Below are 21,418 nucleotides of genomic sequence, written 5' to 3' on the forward strand. Positions count from 1 at the left end.
ATCAAGGACTCACACAAATCAGACATAAATAAAGGGATCACACACAAAAGCGGTCCATGCATGATGTGATGCACTCATAGCGTTTGAGGTGGTCACCTTCTTCAGAGCCACAACCACAGACTAAACACGAGATACATGTCATTATGTATTCTAGTGTAGTTGGTTTTAGCTCTGCCTCACAAGACGTTGTCAATGGACTTGAACAAATGTTGAATGTAGGAGCAACAGGAATCTCTGGCTTTGTATTGTTTGACATGTCTGTCATTTTTCTTTCTGGCATCATTATTTAAATAAAAATGTTTGAAATGTATGAATCAATTCACATTTGTTGCATTTTCACAAAAATCTAGGATTTTTTTTTTTTTTACCCCAAGTAGAGTGTAAGGCTACCTTTTTTATTTGCTCCCATTTAAAAAAAAAAAAAAGAATAGTTCAGAAAACATAATATGACAAAGAACAAAGAAAAAAAAGACTATCCTGTAATGCTCGCTGCTCTTCGCTCCAGTGACGTTGGCTCATTTTGCAGGATAGACATGACATCACATGAACTACAGTTTTAGTGGTACTTTTAACATCTCTTTTCTACGTATTTGGGTCAAAGTCAGTTTTGGGTCCAGTGTATTTTTTTCCTCCTTTTTGTCCCAGGTTTATAACTCACAGTGTAGTTATCAATTAATCATGAAGTCACTGAGTTCATTTGTGTGGAATGTGGGCCTAGCAGGAACTGTAGTAGTGGTCACCCATTTCCTGATTAAATCAGTCCCCCCTGCCCCCCACTTTTATGGACATGCAGTTCAACCATCTGTGTGGATTATGTTTTTGGCAACACATTAACTAGAGGTGTGATGGTGAATTCATTAGAAGTCTGGAGGTGAACTACGTACAGACTAACACAAGAACAAATGTTTTTTTTTCCAATCATGAAATGACACAGTTTGCCTCAATGCCATGATAACATTTTAGATGATTAATTTCAGGTAAACGTAGTTATTGTTATTAATGTATTTAGCATAGTAGGAGCGTGGTTTTTGAGATACAAGTGAGCCGACTTCAGTTTTTCGAAATAGGTGTCATTCTGCCATTTTGCTTTGACTTACAGGCAAAAATTTGACGTAGGAGCTTTTTTGGGGCAGTCAACTCACTTCCCAACAAGCAGCAGTTTTGCATCTAGTGAACAATATTTTAAAAAGAAGCTTAAAATTGTTTATTGCCAACATATTACTTTACATATTGCCATATGTATTTAAAATAGGCAGCACGGTGTTAAAACTGGTTAGACCGTTGGCCTCACAGTTCTGAGGTCTGGAGTTCAATTCCTGGCCCGCCTGTGTGGAGTTTGCATGTTCTCCCCGTCCCTGCGTGGGTTTTCTTTGGCACTGCAGTTTCCTCCCACATCCCGAAAACACGCATTGATTGGAAACTCTAAATTGCCCCTCTGCGTGTGAAATGTAAATCAAATATGTAGCTGATGGGAGTATTTGTGAAATCTAACATCGCGCTTATCCTGCCTATACATTATCATTACACTTCGTCTTCTGTTTGTGTGCATGCACATCATGTCCAGTTTTCTGTGCATACTGGTGCTGTCAATGACGTGTTCTGTCCGAGGACCAACTGCACTTTTTCTTCTATTATTAACTACATATAAAGATCAGATTTCATCCCTCCCAAAAATGAATTCGGCATGGCCTGCAGTGTGGATTTAGCCTAATGGCAAATTTCCCCAAAATTGGATAGAAAACCTGATATTTTTTTAACCTACAAAGTGGACTGTGGCGATGTAGATGTACGGCACATTATTTCAGATTTCAGAGGGGCTCTTTTGTCAGTTGGCTGTAAAAATGTTCATATGATTTAATGCAATGGTTCTTCCTTGAATACATTTCGTGGCATCTTGATTGGATAAAGATCAGTTTTGTTTGTAACTGATTAAAATTTCAATCAAATTGTTGACACAAGTTTTGTTTTTAAACTTGCCTATTTGTCTCAGATGCTGCCCATGGTCCAAATGTTGCGGCATGTGCGACTTCCGACCCCGCACGGTCTGGCTCGGCCATCCAGAAAAGCGGGAGCAGAGGTACCCCCGGAATGTCATTAACAACCAGAAGTACAACTTCTTCACCTTCCTGCCTGGGGTTAGTGTCACTTAAAGGTCATCACTCTATTAAACCTCTCAACCACCACCCATATTTCCCTCCATCTGATTCAGAAGCCAGACAAATATTTGTATCAACCAAGCACAAACCAGCTCGGGTGTCATAGTCAAAAAAGTATCTGGATGAGGAAAGTGAGTGGAAGTGAAGGCGATTTGATTTATCTTACAAAACAGCTGTACAAGAGTACAGAGTACAAAACAAAAGTGACAGATCCAAAAACAATAAAATGAGAAATCAGAATGTGGTTAATATATTATTACAGTAATGGTAAGCAGTCAATCGTCACATGTAGATAAATAACTTGTCATGCTCTCATTTAAACCTACAGGCAATTTTCAGACGAGAAGGAACTTGATAGCCATGGTTTTATAACGTGAGAGGAAGCTCACGTAAATACGGGGAAACTCTGCAACCGTCACCGTTGTATAGAGGTTTAATTAGACTGTAATATATCCAAATCATAATGGAACACACACACATACCGAGACAAATACACACAATGCTCCCATAAGCTTAGACTCCCACCAACCAGCCAATGTTTTACGATATGCTTGTACATATATTGTGCATTGATGTATAATGTACAATTCATACTGCAGTGTGCACAAGACCGAGACAAGAAAAAGCATTGTTGGAATGTCAGTGCTATGTAAAAGGTTTAATAATTTTATCACTGTGAGTGCAGTGATTGCGCTAATAATGACTGAAAAATAGGCTTAAATAATATAGTGTCAGGATAATAAATGAGAAATTATCTCTGGAACTTAATGTATTATATTACATGAATATACAGGGCCAGTACAAGTTCTGATTTGGCCCCCAAAACTTGGCTCATGGTGACCTGACCAGACAACGTCTCAAAAAGACTTATTGTTATTTCCTGGTTGTATAAGTTTTTACATTTTAGCCAGGGTTGTTTTAGATGCTCTAACCATTATAACTATATGAATGTGTTACATCACATTTGTATTTTTTTTTTTTGCACACGCAAAAATAAGGATGGGGGTTTGCTGTGCTATTTGTTGTTATGATTCTTTTGTGATTTGCATAAATATTTGCTTTCCTGATATCTTCAGTTGTCTTAGGATGTTTAGTAGGCTGGTGAAAGTCGCTATTGTTCGTTTGCCAACCAAAAGATGGACAAATATTTTTTGCAATGCAAAATGACATGGCTTTTTTCTTTAGTTTGTTATTGTAGTCTGTCCGTCTTTTAACATTTGGTCTCTCAACCTGCACTCAACACTCTATTCAACATAGTGACTTTGTAATGTTAGTCATTTTTCACGTTAGTTGTTATGGAATGGAGTTATCTTGTACTGTAATTGTGTGTAAAATGCGAGCATGATACTGGTGGAAACCGGTAGACTGGTACCAAGACAGGAAGTGACAAATTTTTGTTGGTAATCTGGTCATGTCTGTGACTGGAAAACAAATTTGCAAATCATTGTATTCTGTTTTTTTTATTTTTCCCCATTTTACACCACGTCTCCACTTTATTGGAATTGGGTTTATATTTACTGCATTAATTTAGCTGTTTCCAATAAGATGTTTATTTAGTTCAGTTGTATTTATTCATTAAAATGCATGTATTATATTAAATATTTGGTTAAAAGAATATTTTAAATATATATGTAAATGTATTGTTAATTTGAGTAAATGTTTAATTATAACTAGTTGTATAAATAATAGACATTATTAAAGAATTGAAAAGTATTATTTTATATAGATTTGCATGTAGATATTATATAAACAATCAGATTTTTCTCTTAAGAACAAATGTTTTCCCTTCCATGATTTAAAGTCTTTGATGAACCTCACATACATTTGCTTTTTTTCTTCTTCTGGGAGTACTGTAACTCAATCATTACATTTAATACAGCCATCCTCTTAACTATTTATCCTCACTGGGGTCGTTGGGAAGCTGGCACCTATCTCAGTTGAGTGTGGGCAAGAGGCGGGATAGACCATGACGGAGTCGGCCGCCAATCACAGGGCACATAGGATAAACAAACAACCATTCATACTCAAATTCACACCTACAAACAAATTAGATTAGTTTTTGGACTGTGAAAGAAGCAGAGAAAATCCACGGCACCACGGAGAGAACATGGAAATGCCACACAGGGAGGCTATATTTGAACCCGGGACAGAACTATGAGGCAGATGTGCTTACCACTCAAACACCATGCCGTCCAACTTAATACATTCCACTGTATTTCATACAGACTTAAAAGTGTATTTTCCCAAAGAGTCACACTGTATATGTTTGTGGCTACAACATCGCAGACTGTTAATGCACCGGTGAATGATATGAAACTTAGAAAACTTCTCAATGCAAACGATAAAATTGTAGTGTGATAGATGATGAGGTGGGACGGTGGAGCAGCTGGTAAAGCGTTGGCCTCACGTTCTGAGGTCCCGGGTTCGATCCCGGACCCGCCTGTGTGGAGTTTGCATGTTCTCCCGGTGCCTGTTTGGGTTTCCTCCGGGAACTCTGGTTTCTTCCCACATCCCAAAAGCATGCAACATTAATTGGACACTCTAAATTGCCCCTAGGTGTGATTGTGAGTGTGATTGTTGTCTGTCTTCATGTGCCCTGCGATTGGCTGGCAACCAGTTCAGGGTGTACCCAGCTTCCTGCCCATTGACAGTTGGATAGGCTCCGGCGCTCCCTGTGACCCTTGTGAGGTCAAGTGGTAAAGAGGATGGATGGATGTTGAAACGTTTTATATTATTATGATATATATTGTTCTATCTGCAGCTCTCACCACTGTTTGTGTGATCAAAGTGCTGTCATAACGTGCAGAGAAGACAATGTAACCTTGCTGGTGATTTAAGGAGAAGGGCAGCGGGGGGGATTCCAGTTTAGGACTCCCATGTTGATCGTCAATCTCCATAGTGATATGAAAGCGATTTCAACTATTGTACTTCATTGTATTCTTATGGTATATTTAAGTAGTATTTTGAAAGATAACATACAACAAGGTTTTTATGTCCGGACAGGTGCTTTTCAATCAGTTCAAGTACTTCTTCAACTTGTACTTCTTGCTCCTGGCCTGCTCTCAGTTTGTGGAGGAGCTACGCTTGGGTGACCTCTACACCTACTGGGTCCCTTTGGTATGTGGCGTTGCACAAACTCCATTGGTCAATAAGTCACTTTTCCGCCAAAGTGATTCTCCAATTCCATTAACTTCCACAAGTCATCTTTGAATTGTTATTGATTTTCATTTTAGGGTCTGGTCTTGACAATCACTATCATAAGAGAGGCCGTTGATGAAATTAGATGCTACATTCGAGACAAAGAGGTGAACTCTCAGATCTACAGCAAGCTGTCAACAAGAGGTAGGGATGGGATTTTGTTAAATTCAGCTCGAGTTGTGTAGCACTAGGGTTGCGCAATTAACCGATTAATTCCCTCATTGTCCATTTCACTTCTCATCACTAGGGTCGCTGGTGTGCTTGAGACTTTCCCAGCTAAAAAGCCAGGGTACACCCTGAACTGGTCGCCTGCCAATCTCAAACAATTTACATTTTTTGCATTCCAATTTTGTATGTGGCTTTTGTAGTTCAAAGGAATTCCCGCCAAACCTGCACTGCTTCCACTTGCAAAATATCTGTGAACACAGATGAGCTAGTTTCATAAAAGCACGGTACGGAAGTAAATAAGTGCCACCAGGATTTGAATTTGAAATGCCACAGAAAACAAGATTTGAATTTGAAATGTGAAGTGATCACATTTTCAATAGATATATTTCAGTGTAACTTTTCAATGGTAACAATTCAACCGGCTACAATTCGCTGTCCAAAATTCAACCGGCTACGAGCAGCTAGCCAATCCAGTTACACTTTCTTAGTATGTGACGTCACGTGACTTAGAAAGCTTAACTGCAATTGGCTGGCTGTTTGGTTCTGACCTGAAGTAACCCTGCCTGCTGGCACAGATGGCGAATTTTAGACAGCGTATTGTAGCAACTATTGAAAATGTGATTACTTTACATTTCAAGTTCAAATCTTGTTTTCTGTGGCATTTCAAATTATAAATCCTGGTGGCACTTATTTACTTCTATTGCACAGTCAATGTTGCCAGCTGAGAAAGTTGGTCGCTTTATTCAGCGAATTTTCTGACACTTCCTGCAAATGTTTTTATCAAAAAAGCGACCAGTTAAGATCCCACTAAGAAATTGATAATATAGACCAAATCCATTTCAGAGTTTTCCGTATGACAACAATGAAGCTGGGGGGAAGGCAATCATGCCTGTTTTATATGTTGCAAAAGCAGTGATTTGTTGTCATGTTGGAAACATTTGACCTCTGGTATGTGCTTCCAAACCAGAAATATTTTGCAGAGGTCACCCTGTCTCATCTGTACAACCCTAGAAGAGAAAAGATAGTAAAAGCTGCTAATATGGATATGAACCATCTTGAGCCATGCAGTATGCTGGCTTATTTTATGGTGTTTAATTGTTGAACATCTAAAAGTTCAAGGATAGCGCTTTCGTCCATGTTTTGCCAGAAAGGCCACGCTCCCAAGAGGAAGCATTTTTTTCTCATTGTTAAAAAAAAAAAAAAGAAGGAAAAAATCCATTATTTTTGTGATTACTTGGTGTTGGGGGGGAAACAACTTGATGGTTTGGTGTCAGGAGATAAAGAAGTAAATCCCTAAAGGGGGGGAGGAAAGAAAAACTTTCACTAATGTCTTTGTCATTTCATTTTTCTGTAGTTGAAGGGAAAAATAAATTATAATAAGAAATCAGATTTTTTTATTTTAAAATGCTAATCTGATTTTATTTTTATAGCTGTAGCCCCAATTTCATCTGTTTTGTCCAACATAGAGCATGTATGAATGGATGTTATTGTATAGTTTTTGTGACAGTGACCTCTTGTAAAAGTAATTTCGTCCCTCTATGTTTTACATATATGGAGGACTGACAATAAATGCTACTATATTGGCATCATGGGAATTCCCCCCCGGCAGTCTGTCTATTGAAGCTTTAGTAAGGGATCATTCACAACAACAATGTGTCAGTATGCATGCAAGCCTGAGTCAGGGCTATAAGGGCACATTTACTTGACAACAACCTAGTAAAAATTTGGATATCTACGCTTTGTTTTTACCATGTCATGTCACATGGCAGGTAATTATCTGCTGAGTAATCACTGGTAGCAGAATGTCATGTTCCACTCTCCACAAGCTTACCATCGTCAGTCTCACTGACGATTTGGACAGTTTAGGTCATATTTACACAATGGAATGCGTAGTGAAACATATTGCTTGAAACAAAAAATGAGGTTTTTCTGATGTTTTCATTGCAATGTGAACAAACTAACCAAGACAGCCTTCTTTGTCTGTCCATGGAAGCATTATTAAAATGGAAGGTTTTTAGTCTGCTTTCACATTTAAAGAGTCCTTAATCTCGAAGATAGTTCCAGAAGAGAGGAACCTTATCACTGATAACCGACCATAATGTCCACCTGGGCTACCTTTCCTACTTTTCAGCATGTTAACTGTAGAGGAGTGGCTCTGTTAAAGCTTATTGGGGCTAAGGGAAACTGCGTGTAATTCAAAGCAGAGACGTAAAAGTGAGCATACAAGGCCACAGTATAAAGTGCGAGCAGCAATAAAAAAGCAGGAGACCTCTTGTGGTTTCCATCACTCTGCTGCTTTGATGTGGGAGCTTGTTTTAGCTGTAAACACAATGGCCACCCGCATCAACGATAGCTGTCTCTCCACACACTTGCTTTGCTCAGGTCCTTAAAATCTGCCTGAAACGTTCACATCAAACCTTATTTATACTGATGATCTAAATTCTTTTCATTTCTGATTTAATTTCATTTTCTGCATAACACGGTTGTCACAACGAGATAAAAGCAAATGTGAATTCCCATGAACCCTGATACATAGTGATATTATATGTGCCTTAATGTCTTGCATATGCATTGGCCAGAGGTCACGGCAGAGGTCAGGGGTCAGTGATCTCCTCCAAACAAATTTGCCTGTTAATTCCAAATGGAATGAGAGAGAAAGGCTCAACTCCCCCAGCATTCCTTCAGATCTGCATGGAAAATTACTTCCACCAAACTTCTGTGGGGCAACCAGTGAAGCGTGCAAGAAAGCAGCTGGCAAAACTGCTATTTGATTTTCAAGATATGTTTGTTATTAAAATATGTTCTGTAAACCATTTTTAATTATATAATGCTTTTATGTTTTCTCTTTGTTTTATGCATTTCTGTCTTTCCCCTTAGGCACGGCGAAAGTCAAAAGCAGCAATATTCAAGTGGGAGATCTTATAATAGTGGAAAAGGTTTGTTAAAAATGATCATCTGTAAATAGTTTCCATTACATAACTGTAGTGGCCAAGCTCTCACATGATTCTGATAATTAAATATTCTAATCCATGTGATGTACATTTCAACTTCATTTTTTGGTTGGCTCAGCATATCTACGTTGGAGTAGGCTTTCATTGGAATTAGATGTGTGGCAGTTCCTGTCGTAGCTCTATTGAGGTCTTTTGTCTATCACATGAAATATGAGAAGAGCACGCCTGTCTTCAGTTTCAAGCAGAGGGTGTCTTTCTGAATCACTGGTCATAGTGTGGCCAAAGGAAAGGTCACACATGTCGGCCGCCACATTTCGTCAACATTTCTGACTGATTGTGAACTGCCTGGAAATCTTAGGTCACTGAGAGTATGCTTCTGCAATGCAGAGGAACTGTATTGGGTTTCTGGGGCTGTGCAGAATCAAGTGGGGTCACGCTGCGATAAGAGTTCATACTTTTTCGTATTGTTTTTTTTTTTTCCTTTTCTTCATAATGAGTGTTACTAATGTGCCACATGCAGCGCTTTAAGTCAAACATTTTAAGAGCACGAGGATGGAGGAGTGCTCGAGCAGGAAGTGATGCTGAAGTGATGTTTTTCTTTCTGCCTTTCTTTGTAGAACCAGCGTGTTCCTGCTGACATGATCTTTTTAAGGACCTCAGAGAGAAATGGTAAACATCTGCTGGTCATTCATCCAGATCTGGCTAGGGAAATGACTTGTTTAAAAAAGGCGCTGAGGTGCAGGGATTAGCCCTGAGCCTGGACAGGAAGTCCTATAATGTCTAAATTGTAATTGGGTCCAGTACTATACTATCAGTCAAAGCTGCTTTGGTTGGAGGCAGGAGCTTGCTGCTTCCAGTTACACCTAGACGCAATGTAGACCAAATATTGCCCAAGCTTCCCATTCTAGTTTTGCAGGTAAATTTGTGTAACAAAATAAAAGTAGCATACAATAGTTGTTCTAAAGTTTAACACAGTTCATTTTAGGATCCTGGTTGATTGTAATATGGATTTTTTTCTCCCAATTACGTGAAGGAAAATTATTTGTTCCAGGATCAAACTGTGAGAATCATAATTGTTTGTTTTAGAAAGCAAAAATACTGAAACATTTCTTACTTTTGCTGGTGCTGATGCTTCTCTTTCAACCTTTTTCTCTGAACTCCCAATGTTGAGCCTCCTCTTTTTGTAATAATTATCACAAGGAACCTAAAGAAAAAGCAAACACATCTTCTTCTCCCTATCTACTCTCCTGAACATATTTTTTGCTACTCTATTGAATAATTGTTGCAAGAAAGCTGAAACTAAACACTTATCTTTACGTGAACATTAGCAGTTACATCATACAGAGGAAAACCCACTTCATTAGACAGAAAATTTGGAATCTGTTTCATCATGAATGTAACAGATGCATTGCTTCATCATTATCTATGCAGTACAGCATTACTGTTTTTAATAACATTCTAGAATACATGTTGTGTGCCCAAGCTTTGTTTTACTGGATGTAGTGTATATGGTTATCTCCCTCCCATGTGGAGGCCATTAGGTCAATTATGAATAGCCTCAGCCGGGACTGGGATTTTTTTTTTTTTTTTTCCCCCCCCACATGACTCATTAGATGAAGTTTGAATTTGGTGTGTGTGTGGGGGGGGGTATTCTGAGCCACTCCTAAAGTTGTTTTAAAAAAAAATAGCACTTCTTTGACAGATATGACTGGAATAAACCTTGTTGTACAACTTTCACAAGCTTTCATCTGAAAATCATGAATTGAGATGTCACTCACTGACAGCAAGTTTGTCATTTGTCACCCCCATGTGGCTTGAGCTTTTGTCTTCTCCCTCTCAGGCTCCTGTTTCCTACGCACTGACCAGCTAGACGGGGAGACAGACTGGAAGCTGCGCCTCCCAGTGGCATGCACACAGAGACTACCAACTGCTGCAGTGAGTACACGATGGAGAGGACGCGGTATACAGGTAGACACGTCTTTAGTCAATTAATAAGTCAGAGACAAGAAAAGCGAGACCTTAGTTTTCCCTGAATTCTTAGTTCTCCTTGTATGCTTCTCCCTCTGTAGTATCGAATTGGGGAAGGAGCTTTTCTGGTCCCAGTGTACAAAGCAAGGTCCATTTAAGCCATGTAAAGATGAGTTTGGTTTGACAAAATGAGTCCATCAAACACATTTAGGGTGAAAATGAACAGAGATGGACAAAAAGTCCCTCAGTTACTCCTAAATCATGTAAAACGTTATGTCGACTGCAGTGTTAATTAACAAAACTGTTGATTTAAGTTAAATCTTCTGATTCAGAACAACTCCTAAATCGTGTTGTTAATGTCTCGTAGGACCTTCTACAGATCCGTTCCTATGTGTACGCAGAAGAGCCAAACATCGATATCCATAATTTTATTGGAACTTTCACCAGGGTGAGTGAATGAATATTTGATCTGAATTTTTTGCAGCTCAGTTGGAGATACTGTTATAGCCTTTATATTTAATGTGCTTCTTTATAATTTTCTTGGTAATCTCCCGAGATAACGCTCTCTTTCGCTTCCTCTGGTCCTTTTAGTGTGCACACCCTGTGACCGGATACAGTGATAAAGTGTACAGTGTGATAGATACAGTACAGTGATTGCTTTTCACCTTTTAAATAGGCCAACTGACTGATTCCAATTTTGAAGACACTTGTGATGGCAATTCGAGAACATACGTTGGTTGAAAATTTCCCTACGGTCAATTTATCTTCAGTCTTTTATAGGGGAATCATAATTGTTGTCCATGCCTGTTTCACAAGTTTTTTTTTTTTTAAATAATTCTGTTGAACCACGATTATTTCTAGATTTACAATTATAAGGTATTTCTATGATCACTGTGGGTATTTCATTGATTAGTAGAGGGTACCAACAATTTTGTCCAGGTGCGTACGTTTCGCCGAATAAATTGATGTCGAGGAGTCAGTGTCAGCAACCGGTTCCTTTGAGACGTTCCCATGTAAAAACCGAGAAATCAGAGAGAGAGAGAGAGAGAGCATATTTGTTGACCTACCACACTTTGAAAAAATAAATAAACTGTACGCAGAAAATGTACGGTTCATACTGCACAAACCACAAAATGAAAATGAAAACAAAATGAAATTTGTTATACCAAGTATATTTTTTTATACTATTTTTGGCTAATGTTAGCACTACATGAGTGTATGGTGGACCTTCACTTAGAAACATGGTTCAGTAAGCAAGCTGATTACCAAATAACACCGAATTTATGGAATCGTTTTATGTCAATTTATATTTCACTATAATCGTGTTGACGTAAGCTTGCCAACATCCAGCTATGTATAATATGGTGAAAATTCTGAAGCAAAAGTGTAAATATTTACTGTGCAACTCACCTGTGTCGGCCTCCATTGAAGAAAGAAAAAATGGTAATGTCATTGAAACTGTCAGAGGATCTCTCAAAGGGGTGGTTACCTCGTAATGACAAGGGAGACAGCAATTTTAAGAGGTGTATACAAAATTCACAATATGATCCTGAAAATGAAATGTACATGATCAAAATCTTAAATTAATCAATTTGTCCAAACTTTCCTAGTCTTACTCTAAATCAGGGGTGTCCAAACTTTTTGCAAAGAGGGCCAGATTTGGTAAGGTGAAAATGTGTGGGGGCCGACTATTTAGCCTGACATTCTTTGAACCATTAACATTAAATACAAATTAACTTTTTGGGATTTTTTTTAATTTAATTACAAATGGCATACTTTTACTTTTACATTTTTTTTTACATTTAGGTTTTTACCGAAATCACAAACCACAAAAAATTAAGAAAACTATAAAGGATATCTAAGTTCATGTGAAACATTACATATTATTCACTATTATATGCTCACTGTAGGAAAAGTGCTGAAAACAAAACAATGATCACTGCATATTCAAACTGTGATTTTGACCATCACAAAAAAATTAATTAACTGAGATTTAAGAATTTATTCAACTCAGAGGACTTAACAAAGGTCTTGCCTGCACTAATGTGAAGGGTGATACTGGGATCTTGACTGCAGTATGTAGTCCATGTCTGGCTCAAGAGCAGTGGTTTTGATGCGCAAGACGTCACGCAGGTGAGAGTCACTCAGTCTCGTCCTCATGCGGCTCTTGTTAATGTTCAGAACGGAGAATGTCTTCTCGCACATGTATGTGGAGCCAAACAAGCTCAGCATTTTCTTCCCAAATGTCCGAATTGCTTGGAACCTGCCTTCATCCAGCTGGCGGTAGAAGTTGACAAGAGGGAGCTGTTGGTGCCGACTGCGATGCTCGGCGTCACACTGCAGCTCAATGAGCTCCAGTTGCAGGTGGTCTGGAGCGTCATCAGGGTCCACGGAGAAAGGAGAGGAAAAAAGCGTGATCTCCTTTTCAATAGCTGCAAAGTCCCGAAAGCGCTGCTGAAACTCCTCAACCAGAGATGAGATGTCTGCTGCATACTTTGTCATTTGCGCACTGATATTGATCTGTGGGAAACTGGTCACAATTTCCTGCAGCGACGGGAAATGTGCGGTATTGGGCTGCGCCTGTGACAGGTGTCTTTGGAAAAGTAGCAGCTTGGTCCGAAAGGCTTTGATGTGTGAATACAGTTGGCTTACCACTGCATTTTGCCCTTGAAGGCTTGTGTTCAGCGCATTCAGATGTCGCGTTATGTCAACTAAAAATCCCAAATCAGCCAGCCAAACAGGATCATTTAATTGTGGCATGGGTTGTCCCTTTTTAGTCAAGAATTGTCCAATTTCCTCCCTGAGAGAGAAGAAGCGCTGCAGCGCAGACCCCCGACTGAGCCACCTTACGTCGGTGTGATACAAAACATCTCTGTATTCAGCCTGGATGTCGAGAAGAAACTGTTGAAACTGGCGGTGGCATAGCGCTTAGGAGCGAATATAATTAATAGTCTTTATCACCGGTTTCATAACATTATCATATTTCATATATTTGGCACAGAGAACTTCTTGATGAATAATACAGTGGAGTTTAATAGCGCTGCCTCCTTCTTCGCTGACTTTGTTACAGACAAGGCTTGATAATCCACTCTGCTCGCCAGCCATGGCAGGTGCGCCGTCCGTAATAATCCCGGTGACTTTATTCCACTGTAGTTTCATGTCATCTACGGTGGAACAAACAGAAACAAATAAATCCGTTCCTCTTGTTTGGCCCTTCAGACTCTGGAGGTCCAGAAGCTCTTCACTCACGTTCATGTCATTGTCCACTCCTCTTAAAAAGATCAGTAACTGAGCGGTGTCGGACGCATCCGTGCTTTCATCGCACGCTAACGAGAAAAAGTCAAACTCAGTTCCTTTTGCCTCTAACTGTCTCTTAATATCTAATGAAACGTCTTCAATTCTCCGTACCACAGTATTACGAGCCAGGCAAATATTGGCAAACTCTTGCTTCTTCGCGGGACAAATTTTCTCAACCATTTTCATTACACAGTCTTTAATAAATTCACCCTCAGTGAAAGGTTTGCAGTGCTTTGCAATCAGCGTTGCCACTTCGTAGCTTGCCTTTGTGGCATTTTCATTTGACTCACGGACTCTTGTGAAAAAGCTTTGCTGTGCCGTTAAAACAGCTTCCAGTTGCTTCACTTTTTCACCGCGTTTGTTCCCAGTTAGCTTGTCGTAGCTAGCATGTTTCGTCTGGTAGTGCCTCTTGATGTTGAATTCCTTGAAAACAGCCACAGTCTCTTGGCAAATTAGGCAGACACAGTTGTTTCGTATTTCAGTGAAAAAATACTCAAATTTCCACTTGTCCTGGAAGCGGCGGCCCTCGCGGTCAACTTTCCTTTTTTTGTTTACAGACGCCATGTTAGAAATGGGCTGGGCTGAAACGATCACGCAAGGTCAAGGGTCACGGCGGCCAGAGTGCGGCCACAGGGCTACTGCCATCTTCTGGTGAAATGAAAAATATGAAAAATAGCTTTTTGTACACATGTATTTTATACTGTGGTCAACAGTGCTGGCGGGCCGCATATTATTGATTTCATGATAGAGGCCGCGGGCCGGTAAAAATTTGTCCACGGGCCGCAATTGGCCCGGGGGCCGGACTTTGGACATGTCTGCTCTAAATTATGCTCCAATGCACTTTTCGCCCCATCCAAACCCAACTGGTGTGCTTGGTGAAAGGATGACTTTGAAAATCCTCTTCATCTTGTTGTCCTGTCACAGGAGGATGGCGACCCCCCAATCAATGAAAGCCTTAGCATTGAGAACACGCTGTGGGCCAGCACAGTGGTTGCCTCAGGTAAGTATCCAGCAACGTGGACATAAACGCTGGTCTCAGTACTTCATGCTTCTCTTTGGAAGTATGATCTCTATTTCAACTTTGTTCGTTAGCACAAATTGTTTTACGAGATGAGCTGAGGTTGTGGTGTTTAATTGTGTTTCCCTTGTCATAGGCACAGTAGTGGGGCTGGTGATTTATACTGGCAAAGAGTTGCGCAGCGTCATGAATACTTCCAACCCGAGACACAAGGTATGGTCAATGAAACCAGGCATGCATATTACAGTGTTTTCATGATCTGATGGATAAGTCTAGTTTAGGAAAATTTGATGTAAATATTTTCAAAAACTCTAGATAAAAGTTGAAATGTGTAGTTTCACTCCCCGCCCCTCCGCGCATCTCTGACCACACTCATTAACTTGTATGTGCACGATAGGTACATTGTACGAATGTTTACCCTTGTTTAGTCTCGAGAGATGTTCTTTTTAACATTTGCTGCCAACCGGAAGTGAATAACTCTGCCCCAAAAAGAGTTTGCGTGAGGCTTCCGAGTGTACCGATAGTGTCTTTCAGTACACGCTGTGACATATGCCCGCATGTGTCTGTGCGCAAAAAAAGGATTTACATACTATTCAGTCACGCCTTTAGTTCCTAGACTCTCTGATAGACTGTTCCTTTTGCCTTAGGAAAAAGTTAAAACCACCCATCCGTTCATAAAATGGTTGCCAACCAATCACAAGCCACATATAAAATAACTATTCACACTCATAGTCACACCTTCGGGTAATTTAGAGTCTTCAGTTAACCTACTGTGCAAATTTTTGATTATGAAGTAAAGCGGAGTACCCAGAGAAAACTCCACATAGGCGAAGCCAGATTTGAACCCAGGGCCTCAGAACTGTGAGACAGATGTGCTAACCAGTCATTCAGCATTCCACCAGGAAATTAAAGCATTTTTACAAATTGAAAATATCCATTGCAATACCTTTTTGTCCGTATACTGTACAGTTCAACCATGTATTGCCAATGTGAATACCAGTAATTATCTGGCTGTTGTGTTCATGTCAGGTGGGCTTGTTTGACCTGGAGGTGAACTGCTTGACTAAGATCCTTTTTGGGGCCTTGGTGGTAGTTTCTCTCGTCATGGTGGCTCTGCAGCACTTTGCTGGACGCTGGTACCTACAGATCCTGCGCTTCCTGCTGCTCTTCTCCAACATTGTGCCGATCAGGTGGGACAATCAACCCTATACTAATGTTTCACTGAGCTTATGCCATCCACCAGGGTTTACAGTATTTTTAATTATTATCATTATTTATTATTATTATATTATACATTGTCTCCTCTCTGAGTCCTCTTGTTTTCATTTATTTGATACAGTCTGCGTGTCAATCTGGATATGGGAAAAATGGTTTTCAGTTGGATGATCAAGAAGGACTCAAAGATACCTGGCACGGTGGTGAGAGCCAGCACTATACCCGAACAGCTGGGGCGCATCTCTTACCTACTGACTGACAAAACAGGTTAGATTGGAGAAGATAACACAACACAAACATTTAAATTGGAGTGCCATCAACAAAGTACCAAAGCAAAAACATCAATCTCACTGCCAAGCATCAGAGTTGGACAGTTCGTGATTGATTCAGAATTGTACCTTAATTATACTCCTTAACCGTTTGAATTCCAGGAACCCTCACCCAAAATGAAATGGTGTTTCGGCGCCTCCACCTTGGGACTGTGGCGTACGGAATGGACTCTATGGATGAAGTGCAGAGCCATGTGTTCAGTGCCTACACACAGGTAAAGAACACGACAAGGGCCTTAACAGTGAATCATAAAATGCTAAGAAAAAAAAAACCAGGAACAATGTTTTTTCTTTTGTTTTTTACACACCAGAGGTTAGCAAAGCAGGAAACAGGATTAACCCAAAAGCCAAGCACTGGCCCAGCATGTTTAATGATCGTTACCATTAACCTCTGGACGTACTGATAGCTAGTAATAGAAAGGCCACAGTGAAAAAGCAAGTTATTGATAATTAGTTGAAAACATATGGTTATATAACACTCCGGTGCTGGCAGTTAGAGATTTTTTTTTTTTTTTTTTTGGTATGTAGTGGGTGTTTTGGCCTGAATTAATAAAACAATGGAATGATTTTTTTGATTAAACAAGATACAGGGCAGAGGTCTCACACTGTTGGGCCGCAGGCCGTTTGTGGCACATGAGATATTTTGTGACCCCCACCTTAATATGCTAATTTAGTGTTGGTGCATCCCTTGAATTTTATATGAATGGCAGTTTTACAGTGTTGTGTGTGGAGCTGACGAACCTACCAATCACATCGATCAGGCTTCATGTAAGCAGAGAAACATTTTTCAATGAATGAAAGTTACTGCAGTGTTGCCAGTTAGTAGTTTTGCGCGCACCTTGTTTACACCAGTGTCCTTGTTTATCTTATTTTGTGTATTTAAAAAAATGTGTAACAATATTGTACTTTAAAAGAAAATTCTAATTTCAATTGCATGCGTGTGCATGTGCGCAGTGGCAATGCCTAACCTCAGCCAGACTCTCCCTTCAGTGGTCCAAAGGTAAAATCATTTTGAGACCCCTGATATAGGCAGTGGAGTTTGAGACTCAGAGATAAACATCTTTTTACTCATTGAAATGCGCAGGCCAATTGTAACAATATAAGCACATCATCATGGGAATGCAGTCTAGCAGATACTGTAAAAACTAAATGCTTCCAAGGTAACAAAGTAGTGTGAATTCATGAAGTCAAAATATTATCTGACTTCCTACTTAAAAATTTGAGTGGATTTGATAGTACACTGTTGCCTGGCTGTTTGCATCAAGTCAAAGATTACAATTGAAAATAGCCTTAGTGAAATGAACATTAGGGCAACAAAGTTCCCTGATTCAATGATCAGTAAATCTTGCTCATTGTAGGTTATAAAAAGTAAATTTTGATTCGAAGCTATCTGTCCTCTTCTCTGTTCTGTCCTTCCTCCTCAGCCCACTCATGACCTTCCAGCCTCCAGGACCCCAGTGACCACAAAGGTTCGCAAGACCATCAGCAGTAGAGTTCACGAGGCGGTGAAAGCCATCGCGTTGGTGCACAACGTGACACCAGCATACGAGTCCAACGGCGTGACAGACCAGGCTGAGGCAGAACAGCACTACGAAGACACCTGCAGGGTGTACCAGGCCGCCAGCCCCGATGAGGTACAACTCTTGACACACGCCTTTAATTACATTAAGTATTTGTTTGCATTTCATTGTGTGCACCCCAAGATAGAAAAGACCCACAAGATGAACATTACACCTCTATCTGCTACAGTTGAATTTTCTCATAAATCCAGGCATAATGAGTGATTTGCTTGCGTCTTTTGCTAGATTAATGATATGACACCAACATGGACCATTCTCTGTTTATCCTTGCGGATCTTCCACTCGGTTCCTTTCCTTCTTGAAGTGTCACAAGCCAAATGTCATCCCACATTCGTGTCCTCAATGGCCCGCATTCGTTGAACACCAGGAAGAGGTCTGCTGAATTCAACATGAGACATTTCCTGCAGCGTAAATGGATTTCCTTTATGTGTTCCCCAGCCTCTTGCACTCGTCCCCTTTTGGGTTTCCTCTGAGTACACGTTTCACAGGTCACTGCTTTTGTCATTGAAGAAGCCACCTCATTTGTTGTTTTGAGGAAATGACTGCTCTTAGCCATGCGCTTAGTGCACTCAACTCTCAACTCAGGGGCTGATGGCCGCGTTCAGTTCAAACTGTGGGCCCAACCTTGCCAGATACATATTAATGATTACTTTTGGCTGTTTCTGCTGTTTATTTATCAATAATTGTATTTCCACAATTTCTTTTCATTCAGAAGTAAGGTTTCTTCCAACCAAGGAGGTTAATGTAACATCATCTTACTGTAAGAGGAAAAAATACCGTCCCCCACTTTATATAATCTTGCTCCTGAATTAATCACTTAGAATAAAAAAAGTTAAGGTTATTTTTTTAATTACATTTTTTTTTTCCCCCAAGTCTATACAGGATTGTCCAAGATGCAAATGTACTTCCCCGACCTCTGCCATCTTAAGCCCAGTCATTTTCCGAAACTGACATTTTCAAAACATTTTACATGCATTAAATTTGTTCGAAAACAATGCATTATGCATTTTATGTGAAAAAATATTTTAGTCAAACACTGTTTTGGCGGCATGGTGGCTCAGCAGGAAAGCGTTGGCCTCACAGTTCAGTTGATGTCATTGTGAGTGCAGCTGTTTATCTCAATGTGTCTTGCGATTGGCTGGCAACCAGTTCAGGGTGTACCCCGCCTCCTGCCCGTTGACAGCTGGGATAGGCTCAAACACTCCCCGCAACCCTTGTGAGGATAAGCGGCTAAGAAAATTAATGGATGGATGGATTGCAATACACAGAGTAGCCAAATATCCTCAAGTAAGAGTACTTTTACTTGACCATATTGTGACTCAACTAAAGCTAAACAGTACTCCTCCAAAAAATACTTGCGTAAGAGTAAAAAAGTACACTGAAATATCCATCCATTCTTTGAGCCGCTTGAGGGTCGCGGGAGTGCTGGAGCCTATTCCAGCTGTCATGGGCAGGAGGCAGGGTACACCCTGAACTGGTTGCCAGCCAATCGCAGGGCACATGGAGACAGACAACAGTCGCAGTCAGAATCAGATCTCGGGGCAACTTATAGTCTCCAATTAATGCATGTTTTTTGGGCTATGGGAGGAAACCGGAGTCCCCGGAGAAAACCCACACAGCCACGGGGAGAACATGAAAACCGGGATTTGAACCCCAGTCCTCAGAAATGTGAGGCCAACGCTCTACAGCTGCACCGTCATGCCGCCCACTGTGAAATAATTTTATTTTAATCTTGAATTTTTCACTCAACATGTTTTTCACAGTGGTCACATGCACTCATCCAACCTATATTTAATGAAATAGCCACAAACAACTATTGATTGACAAACACACAACAAAAGCAAACGGCAGACAATACAGCTTGGCTGCCATCTTGGGGGCAAAGGCAAGGCAAGTCAAGTCAGGGCTGTCTTTATTTTGTCCAACCATTCCCTTGACTCTTGTCTATTTTGTCTCATCCAAACAGTGCTTTGCAACAATCGATTACATTAGTCTTTTGGGTGAATGTCACTTACTTGAAGATTTTCACTATTCGCAGCATGGTCCCCTGCAAATATAGAGAGAATGCTGTACGGTATTGAGAACTTTCAACTGATAGTGATTTGTATCATGTGACATTATAGATATGTATCACACATTAAAGTTTGTATTATCACATTCAGTAAATGTTTGCTGTTAATAAGTGACATCACACAGCTTGGTATGGTTTTTAAAATTGTATTATTGCCAATTGTTTTGTGGCGTGGTACATACAGTGAAGAAAAGTATTTGAACACCCTGCTATATTGCAAGTTCTCCCGCTTAGAAATCATGGAGGGGTCTGACATTTTCATGGTAGGTGCATGTCCACTGTGAGAGAGATAATCTCAAAAGAAAAACTTTTTTTTTTAACAATTTATGTGTGATACAGCTGCAAATAAGTATTTGAACACCTGTCTATCAGCTAGAATTCTGACCCTTAAGACCTGTTAGTCCGCCTTTAAAAGTCCACCTCCACTCAGATGCACCTGTGTGAGGTCGTTGGCTGCATAAAGACATCTGTCCACCCCATACAATCAGTAAGACTTAATCTTGTAACATGGCTGAGTCCAAAGAGCTGTCCTAAGACACCACAGACAAAATTGTACAACTCCACACGGCTTGAAAGGGCTACGGAGAAATATCCAAGCAGCTTGGTGAAAAAAGGTCCACTGTTGGAGCAATCATTAGAAAATGGAAGAAGCTAAACATGACGGTCAATCTTAATTGGAGTGGAGCCCCATGCAAGATGTCATCTCGTGGGGTCACAATGATCCTTAGAAAAGTGAGGAATCAGCCCAGGACTACATGACAAGACTTGCTCAATGACCTGAAAAGAGCTGGGACCACCGTTTCCAAGGTGACTGTTGGTAATACACTCAGACGTCATGGTTTGAAATCATCCAGAGAAGTCATGGGAGAAAGGTTTGTGGTCACATGAGATCAAAATAGAACTTTTTGGTCATAATTCCACTAACTGTGTTTGGAGGAAGACGACTGATGAGTTCCATCCCAAGAACACCATCCCTACTTTGAAGCATGGGGGTGGTAGCATGATCGTTTGGGGGTGTTTTTCTCCACATGGGACAGGATTACTGCACTGTATTCAGGAGAGGATGACTGTGGCCATGTATTGTGAGATTTTGGGGAACAACCTCTTTCCCTCAGTCAGAGCATTGAAGATGGGTTGTAGCTGGGTCTTTCAACATGACAATGATGCAAAACACACAGCCAGGAAAACCAAGGAGTGGCTCTGTAAGAAGCTTATCAAAGTTCTGGTGTGGCCGAGCCAGTCTCCAGACCTAAACACAATAGAAAATCTTTTGAGGGACCTGAAACTCTGTGTTTCTCAGCGATACCCCAGAAACCTATCTGATCTAGAGAAGATCTGTGTGGAGGAGTGGGCCAAAACCCCTCCTGCAGTGTGTGCAAACCTGGTGAACAACTACAGGAAACGTTTGATGTTTGTAATTGCAAACAAAGGTTATTGTACCAAATATTAACAATGGTTTTCTCAGGT

General features: G+C 40.3%; 1 protein-coding gene across 1 annotated transcript in view; it reads left to right on the top strand.

The window, feature by feature from the left end:
- LOC133510765 (probable phospholipid-transporting ATPase IIA) overlaps positions 1-21,418 on the top strand; it is a 46,218-nt gene that overhangs the window by 4,472 nt on the left and 20,328 nt on the right. Inside the window, exons 2-14 of the mRNA XM_061839086.1 lie at positions 1,991-2,135; positions 5,160-5,273; positions 5,390-5,498; positions 8,400-8,458; positions 9,091-9,142; positions 10,314-10,408; positions 10,809-10,889; positions 14,663-14,738; positions 14,893-14,969; positions 15,786-15,946; positions 16,096-16,238; positions 16,403-16,515; positions 17,725-17,934. Of these exons, the coding sequence (XP_061695070.1) occupies positions 1,991-2,135; positions 5,160-5,273; positions 5,390-5,498; positions 8,400-8,458; positions 9,091-9,142; positions 10,314-10,408; positions 10,809-10,889; positions 14,663-14,738; positions 14,893-14,969; positions 15,786-15,946; positions 16,096-16,238; positions 16,403-16,515; positions 17,725-17,934 (1,435 nt within the window). The remainder of the gene's footprint in view (positions 1-1,990; positions 2,136-5,159; positions 5,274-5,389; positions 5,499-8,399; positions 8,459-9,090; positions 9,143-10,313; positions 10,409-10,808; positions 10,890-14,662; positions 14,739-14,892; positions 14,970-15,785; positions 15,947-16,095; positions 16,239-16,402; positions 16,516-17,724; positions 17,935-21,418) is intronic.

The sequence above is a fragment of the Syngnathoides biaculeatus genome, chromosome 2 (genome assembly GCF_019802595.1).
Source record: "Syngnathoides biaculeatus isolate LvHL_M chromosome 2, ASM1980259v1, whole genome shotgun sequence".
Classification (NCBI taxonomy): Eukaryota; Metazoa; Chordata; class Actinopteri; order Syngnathiformes; family Syngnathidae; genus Syngnathoides; species Syngnathoides biaculeatus.